Source organism: Melanostigma gelatinosum (genome assembly GCF_949748355.1).
Source record: "Melanostigma gelatinosum genome assembly, chromosome: 16".
NCBI lineage: Eukaryota > Metazoa > Chordata > Actinopteri > Perciformes > Zoarcidae > Melanostigma > Melanostigma gelatinosum.
The window spans coordinates 22787548-22796615 of record NC_136649.1 but is presented as its reverse complement, the minus strand read 5'-3'; the positions used below and the strand labels follow the sequence as shown (position 1 = coordinate 22796615).

Sequence of the window (9068 nt, the reverse complement as noted above, 5' to 3'; positions counted from 1 at the left end):
ATGTTGCCTCGTAACACAAATGCATCACAGCTGAAGGCATAGACGTAGCTTTCCTTCAAATTAAAAGCACAGTTTATCAGTTGTAAGTAAATAGTAGAAGTACTATATTTACCTCACTCAACAATGCAAAATTCTTAGTTTTACTTGTGGTATTTGAAGTATATTTTAATCCAGGACAGGAGTATTTCTGCACTTTTGTATTCAAGTAAAGGATCTGACTGCAATCCCATCTCGTAATCGCAACGTTTCCGATGGTGCCTGAACGCGGCACCGGTCCCCGCTCCACTGCGCATGCCCCTGAACACCTCGATATGAGCTGAAACTTCACTGGGAGCCTTCCGCGCCCCGCCGCCTGTCGCCCACAACAGCCCGCATCATCATCATCATCATCATCACCATCATCATCATCATCACAGCAGCAGCAGCAGTGTGATGAAGCAGCAGAGGACGGAGACCTTCCTGCTCTGAGACACTGGATCAGCCCGCAGACAGGTATGGAGCTTCTTCATTTTATTCTAACCACTCTGGAAACAATCATTCATTTCAAACACTCAACTAAAATCTTTTCATTATAAAACTAACTGAATGTCTGATGAGTTTAATCATTTAAACTGCAACATTAAAAATAATAAAAACCTGCTTCACCTTCAGGGGTTTTATTCCTGCACTGGTGCTGCTCCGCGTGTGGGATTAGAGGTGTAGGTCGCATAAACTGTGCTTCATACACTGCTATTTAAATGTATTAATAGTACCTGCTACCTGCAGTCAACTGGCTACCTGTTGTGTGTGTCATGCAGGTAAATCTGCGCTCAAAAGTGTAAACATTTATTAGTGTGTATTAAATGCATGCAATCAAGTTTATGAGCCATTTGAGTAAAACACAGAACAGAAAATGTGACTAAATTAAACAAAACCAGAGCAGTGGAACATTTCACAAGGCTGAATGGTGAGAAAAGAAGAGTATCACTATATTTGGACATGGATTTCATCTTTATTTCATGTCCTTGGGCTGTAAAAACCTTACTGGATATAACAGAGGAAGCTGGATTTGAGGAGGTGGTGTTGCTGCTGGCTCTGATTTAGCAGCAAAATAAATAAAAAAATGTTTGAAGTGCAGATGGGGCGATAAGAGAAGAGAGAGAGTAGAGCGGTCATTCTATCAATATCCTGCATCTGCAGATATGAAACAGTGGCATTAAAGTGAGTGTTGAGCAGGAGGCTGCTCCTTTAACTGGACCGTCTCCACCGTGATGAAGCTCATGATGGACGGACCGAAGAAGAGGAGGAATTTGAATCCCTGAGGTCACACCAGATGCACATCTTTCATCTGAAGAGCAAACAGTGAGATGGAAATGAGACCGCATGCACGAGGAAATATTATCTGGAGATTTTGTTGTGTTTTATGAGGAAAATAGATTTAAATTTGTTTGTTTTTTTAGTAGGTGCAAATTCCTTCAAACTGAAGGCTGTGCTGCTGCAGCAGGTCAGGGGGCTCTTGTGGGTTTTTGGCTTGTACAGTTGTTGTTTTTTTGGCTGCGACTCACAATTGTTTTCATTACTAATTCATCTGCCAGTTATCTATCAGTCTATAAAATCAGAAAACAGTGAAAAAGGCAAGTTGGAGTGTCCTAAAACCCAACAGGATTTCTTCAAATCTTTTGTTTCATTCACCAAACAGTTCAAGTCCCCCAAAATATTCAGATTTTTATCCATAAGACAAAGAAAACTAGCAAATAAACACATTAGGAAACTGGAAATTGGTCGTTTTTGCTTGACAACATGGCTTAATCAATGAATCTGTTTTCATTTGACGAATCAATTAATAAACTCATCGTTACAGCTATAGTTGATTCAGACTTTATTTGAGTTATAGACAACAGGTATTAATGAAAATACTGCCAAATGCTGAAACAACTGTTGGATTAAACGATTAGTTAATCAACAAGGAAGTAACTGATGACAGTTTTGATATTCAATTAGTTGTTTGAAGTGATTTATCAAGTAAATAACTCAAACATTTGCTGGCTGCAGCTTTTCATAGCATTATACATAAATTACTTTTCATTTTTTTGACTATTAATGACAAAAAAATCTGCAATTTTTAGAGATATTGGGCTCATTGCGGTGGTGGCACAAGTACGACTGTAATGTAGAATTTGTAGATACTTCTACTTTGACTCCACTTCATTTCAGAGAGAAATATTACTTTTTACTCACTAGTTACTATTCACATTAAGATTTATCACACTAAACATGTGAGTGGTTTAAAAAAATATGATGCTTTGTTATCAATTAAATTATCCAGAAAGTATACACAGTAGTTAAAAGCTTCATCTCCGCCAGCTACAACATGAAAATACTACTTACGCCTCAATAATAATACTATAATGATAAGAGGTAATAACATAACCTTGTAATGGCCATTCTGCAGCATAAGGAGTACTTTAAGTGCACGATACTACTTGCGTGGTTACTTATTTTTACTTACTTTTACTTGAGTAAAATATCTGAATATGTCTTTTAATGTTTAGCTGTAGCTCCAATAGATGCTTAAAGGTGTCATGTGGAGTTCTGGCCACGAGTGGCGCTATGGAGCAATGATGGTTAACGTGCATCAGTACACCAACAAAAGCAATGAAGAAAGCTAGCAAGCTAACATCGACGTAAACAATGCAGAATTTAGAATACATACAATAAAAACACATGAGTTTTGCTGAGAAACGACGAATGGAAACATCACTCTTGTTTGTTTACATGAAAACTTTCACGGCTTTCACACAACTTTCATATTTCGAGCTCACAGCTCAGATGTCTGTGTGTTTTTTTTGTAAATTTAGAATCATGTTGGAAGAACAATATTGATTTACTGCCTCAATTGAGCAATATCCAAGAACTCAAGGACCAAGACATCTTCTTTTAGGTGATGGCGTGACTTCAACACAAAGAAAGTCCAACATAAAGAAGACACATTTTACACGGTGGTGAAGCCTTCTCAAGGTTTTAAACTGCAAAGGGTCTTGGACAACCTTGTTCAGACCTAATGGCTCAAATCAGACGTTATTATTGTTCAGTTGGAGAGAGAGAGAGAGAGAGAGAGAGAGAGAGGGGGGGGGGGGTGAGAAAAGCATGACAGAAGCGTCACGCCTGGCATCAACGTTTAACGTCTGTTACGCTTCAGTGGAAAAAGCAACTTGTTCTTCGGAGATCAGACCGGAATCACGTGTTGGAGCTCCACCGGGCCTCTGTCTCCAGCTGCTTCCTTCACGAGGCCGTCCGGAGCGAGAGGAACACCACGAGCCTCTGATGAGGGATAAAGGCTGCATTGTCTGCACGATGAAGGGGCAAGAAAGCAACTCCAGGTTTCACAGAGAAGTCTCGCGTGTGCGCTCTGGCAAAGTGAACTACTCAGACAATCAGAGGCATGCACTCTCTATCGCATCGTCCCCATGGCAACAGCAACTGCCGGTGTGATTGTATGGAAAGTGGTGTTTCTGATAACTCGTCACATGTAGAAAAAGAAAAAGTCTGGCGAGCAGAAGACTGGTGTTGGCTGCTGGAAATATGGATTTTTTAATCGCGGTTTAAAGTAGGTGATTATGGATACGGCGGAGATAAAGTGTGTCTCCTCTGGTGAGACTCTCGTCAAAAACATCAGTTAAAGCTGCTTAAATTTACATTTTTAAGTGGATTCTCTTTGGGATGAACCTACCAGGGTGCAACCTGCATTCTCTCTAGTGTCCACCAGGGGGCGACTCCTCTGGTTGTATAGAAGTCTATGAGAAAATGACTCTACTTCTCTCTTGATTTATTACCTCAGTAAACATTGTAAACATGAGTTTATGTCTCAATCTCTAGTTTCAAGTCTTCTTCAATACAGCGTGATGTTCATTTAGTACATTATGCTCCATTTAGAGTCACACAGACCATAAAGCAGGGGATGCTTTAGGGCGGGGCTTACTGTGATTGACAGCTCACTGCCGCTAAAAAGCAAATATCGAAATCGTCGAACTCGAGGCTTCTTAGTGTCACGATGACCACGTCCACTTCTGTGGTCAGACAAGATGTTTAGGAAATATCTAGAGGTAGTTGTAGTTCTTGGTAGTTTAATCGCGATATTGGTCCGTAGTCAGAAAGTATTTTGGAATGATATCCTGCAGTGTCAGACAACTCACACCACAGTCAGTTTATTGATTGTCGATTATCAGCATGTGTTTCTCTCCAGGATGACCGAGGTGATGAACTCTCTGGAGCCCGGCGCGGAGGACTTCAGCGGGGGTGGAGCTGGAGCAGATCAGGCCGCAGTATCCTTCCAGATGTGTGTGTGTGTGTGTGTGTGTTTGTGTTTAAATGATTTCAAACCAGTCCTGGTTCTAGATACAAATCTAATTATTAAAAATGAAAGACAGCATCACCTGCCTTTGCACATGTCAAGTTCAAAGAGATCAAAGAAGTCCAGCAGTTCATCTTTCATCTGACACGCACAGTTTTCCTAATCCGGTTTTTACCGCATTGTTGTTCTTTCACATGTGCTGTGAGAGATTCCTCAGATAGTATCACCCCCTTCAGTTGAACCTTACATGAGTGTGAAACAGATCTTCCCAGATACCCATGAAAGGTATCCAAAGCTGTCCAAGAGGCTTCCCTCCATCGTGGTCGAGCCGATGGACGGAGCCGAGGTGGAGAGCGGCGAGCTCCGCTGGCCGCCGGACGAGCCGAGCTCTCCGGACGCCCGAACCGAGAGGCCGAGTGCGGACGAACAAACTGCAGGTGAGGAGGAGCGTGAGGTCACTGAGGGTTTGTTTTCCTTCTGGTGTGTGAGGCCAAAGTGGGAACGCTGACCTGGTTTCATTTTTGTAATTTGGCTCATTTAGATTCAAAGGGACAACAGACTTATAAACTCAAGTCAAAAGCAGAAGAAGTACTCTGATACTTTACTAAAAAAATCAAGAGAGAAGTAGAGTCATTTTCTCATAGACTTCTATACAACCAGAGGACTCGCCCCCTGGTGGACATTAGAGAGAATGCAGGTGAAACGTGGAAAGGAGCCTGAACTGGACACTTGATTTTAAAAAAGATTTCAAGTCAAAAAGATTTGGAACCACTGGTTCAATGTCTAACAATGTATTTTAATTCATAAGCTTATGATGTTATTTATTTCTTTAATTTAAGATCATAATCCGCAAAGTAACTCCAGCGGTCAAATAAATGTCGTGGAGTATAAAGTATACTATATACTGAAGTACCCTCATAATTATACTAAAGCTCAGCACTTAGTTAACATATTTAGTTAATTTCCACCACCGGCTGTGTTCACCCCGTCATACAAACAGCTGTCCCTTGAGTGTCTCTCCAAACACGAGGAGCTGCTGGCCTTCATGAATTAACATCCGTCTCTTTAATCCCACGAAAGATCATTTCCTGTAAAGACTTCCTGTAGTTCCTTTAATGACTCACTAAGCTGTCATTCTCACCTGAACCAAACGACAGTGATGTACCGTGGCACAGAAATCTGATGACCCAAATTTGGTATATTGTCATATTCAGATTTATAGCTATATAGTGACCATTCGTCCGACAATGGCTGCTAGCATGTCTTGTTTTTGTGTTGATGAATGTGCAGAGTACTGTAGTCCTGTTCAGGACCTGAACTTAGACCTGGAGAACGGTTCAAACTCTGCTTTATATCCCGTTGAAGGATTGGGGAGTGATCGCGCATCCGCATGTTTTTTTTTTTTTTTCATTCCTAGATGAGGACCAGTCGAACGTCGGCGTGGACGAAGAGGCTTCAGCGGCGGAGATGCAGGACTCCAACTGAACAAACTACCCTCCAGCGTAATCCACAGTTACTGTGAGTGTGTCCAGATGTGGATGAATGAAAAAGAGTCTGATAGAAGATCACAGAGACCAGAGAGGGTAGAAAAACAGATTCCCAAACCCCAGCTCGCGGGGGGCTTGGAGCCAGAGTCGTGATGGAGAGTTTTTGTGTAGGCTTCCTCTTCCTCTTTTTCTTCTTCTAATGATGATGCCGGAGGTTGTTCTGACATCTTATAATGATCGTCTTGAACCTTATCCAGTTTGCCTTTTGGCTATTTTCTTTTCACGAGAAGCTGCCTGAAAATTAACAAAATGCAGCAGACGTGTTTTCGATGGCAGAATTCAAACACTTAATCTCCAGATTAAATCATTTTTTTCATCTAATATGACAGCTTTGTGATTTTGATATTTTAAATTTGATGAATTAAATGTTTTCTATCTGGCTCCAAGCCGTCGCCGTCCAGATGCTCACGATATATCGTCTGATCTGGACAGATGTTTCTAAATGCTGTTTAGCTCTTGTGTGCCATATTACTACAACTACTACTACTACTACTACTACTACTACTACTACTACTACTACTACTACTACTACTACTACTACTACTACTACTAATGGTAGCTGCTGTACTTTGTGCAGTTTTTACATTAACTCTAGATGTAAATGACATCACTGTATGTTCGGTGCTGACTGCTGTAGTTGTGGTGATGCTTGGTCTCACTTTTCACTTTGTGATAATAGCTACGGTGTTTTAAAGAACAGTATTTGAGTAAGAAAGCCTTCATCACCTTATTCGATGTTATTACGACACATTCTTCAACATATTATGATGTGTTGTCTTTGGTGTTCAAGGGAATGTGATGGTGTTCTGTTTTACTTATTGGAGCAATATGTTCATTTAAAGGCAGTCCATTTTGTTACTGAAGTAAAAATAATAGCCAGTATATTTTAGACGTGTGTCGTTTGTCACAGACATGATATTTTTTAAAGTACTGGAAGCTTAAATTATTGCACAAGTAATAAACATTTTCAAAATTCTTAAAATGCTCTTTGATTTAATTGTACCTGTGGTTTCTGTCGGTCAAAAGGAAAGGGGAGGTCCGCTCTGATTGGTTGAGATTCGTTGTCTCCTATAAGTGAAACAATGTAATGACTATAGTGCTTCAAGTACGGTGGCCCAGAGGGCTTAACGCACTGCAAATTAACAAAACATCTGCACCTATTTCACAACACATGCAAAAAGCACAGACGACAACGGAAACTGTTTCCGGGGGACAATAAAAAGTGATGCACACTTGTCCAAACTGCATTTTCTTCGTCCGAAACTCAATATGTGTGGACTACGCCTACTGCAAAATGTGACCAGATGCAGGAGGACATCCTGGTATTTTGGGCACGTGATATCCACGTGATATCCACGTGATATTCTATGTATTCGGATATTCTAAATCCTTTTCTGGCACACTGAATAATATGGTCGTGTGAATATTGGAACGCACCCGGCGTGTTCATCACTGTTTGTTGCCACTTTGCACTCTCTCAAGTCGCCGTGCATTCAGCTCTCAGGACCAGCGCACTGAAGTGAGAGCAGCTGCTGCTCTTTGAAGCCGAGACACATCTGCAGCCAACACCTTTATATATAGCTCAACAAAATCTTTAAATTAAAGGACTCTGGATCACGGGGGGGAAGAACAACTACGTTTTAGTGAAAGAGCCCTGATACAACATCGGCTGATCAAGTCTTGAAGTCGAAGTGAGATTAAAATGACTTTTTCTTAAAGGGACAGTGTGCAGGATTTAGGGACATCGAGTGATGATGTTGCACATTACATTGGTTTGTGGAGGAAGACAGAAGGACAGATGATAGATGACAGGAGGAAGACAGAGGACAGATGATAGAGGACAGGAGGAAGACAGAGGACAGATGATAGAGGACAGAAGAAGGAAGACCGACGATAGATTTTGACAATGCAATGACTTTAAACTACTGATACGGTTAAAATATAAGCAAGAAGTTGCAGTTAAACATGTTCAGTGAGTGTTTGTAGTTTCAAGGCTTCATGTCTCAGTGTCTCTTCCTCCTGTCTGTCCCACATAAACAGGCTTCAGACCAACGGGCGACATGCGCGGCGCTCCCACGTCCACTTTGTTAGCGCGTTGAGGCTGATACACTGTTAAAGGGCAGCTCGGTGTCTTGATCCAGACAGCGAGATGGATGGCGAGGATCTCCCGTCTTATTTATTTCATGCCTCGTTCGCTCTCTCTGGAGCTGACCTTTTTCGGATCACAACCTTGTGAAGAGCACTTCGTCGGAGCAAGCGGGGTCACTCCTGGGAAAATGAAGGGCCGCGGGGAGCGAGTGTGGGGGGGGTGCAGTGTCAATTATCTCTCAAATGTCACAAGCTGTTTTTCAGAGGAAGGGAAGACTCATCTCCCCTGTTAAGGACAGATTTTTTCTTAAGGTGGAAGCTTTTAACGTTTGCAGATTTTCACTGATACTGCACTTGAACATCAACAGATACCAGCGTTTGAGCTAAATCACAAGTTCATATGTATTACATGTAGGTGCACTTTGGTCCAGATATTCATGTGTGTTCACATCAATTTCACCGAGCTGTATTCACTGTTATCCAGTCAGCCACACATCGGTTTACTACAGCTGCTGTATGATCCAAAAATAAACAGTTTTGCTGTGATTTAATTGCAATTAACGGATAAAAAGGAAGCCGAAATAGATACGTAATGATGCCAGTTTGTCAAAAGTCTGAATTCATGTTTAATTAGTTCTCTCCGAAAGACGACAAGCAAACAACTTTTAAAATGCTTGTTTCCTGAATGGAGCTCGGATCGATCGGTGAACACGGAATAACAATGAATCCCTTCGAAATAAAACAGAAATAGAAGAGACATTCCCATTTTAATCAACCTGGCTGTATGATCAGAGAGGCGGCCATTTTAATGTTTCCATTGTGACCTTTGTGTCGCGGGCTAACTTTTGTACGGCAAGTCGCAGACAGAGGTGAGGTTTTGCACTAACGACTAAAACGAGCCGTGGAGTAGTAACGTTACGAAGCTTAGAGAGCCAGAGTTCGTGAGTAAAATTGAACAGCTTAATGCTATTGATGCTAACTCTGGTCACGGCGTAGGGAAGCACATTGAGGGACAATGATGACGGACAACTTTGTTCATTTATTCTCTGTAACCAGTGTAGCAGCAAAGCATGGTGGAGTTAGCAAGATAGCTAACTAGTGGA

General features: G+C 41.5%; 1 protein-coding gene across 1 annotated transcript; it reads left to right on the top strand.

The window, feature by feature from the left end:
• The first annotated feature begins 356 nt into the window (after positions 1–356).
• On the top strand, positions 357–6751 carry LOC306789899 (protein LBH). Its single transcript, XM_079285980.1, has 4 exons — positions 357–492; positions 4223–4301; positions 4593–4767; positions 5748–6751. The coding sequence occupies exons 2-4, from the start codon at positions 4224–4226 to the stop codon at positions 5813–5815; spliced, it is 321 nt and encodes a 106-aa protein (XP_079142106.1). The 5' UTR covers positions 357–492; position 4223; the 3' UTR covers positions 5816–6751.
• The last annotated feature ends 2317 nt before the right edge of the window (positions 6752–9068 follow it).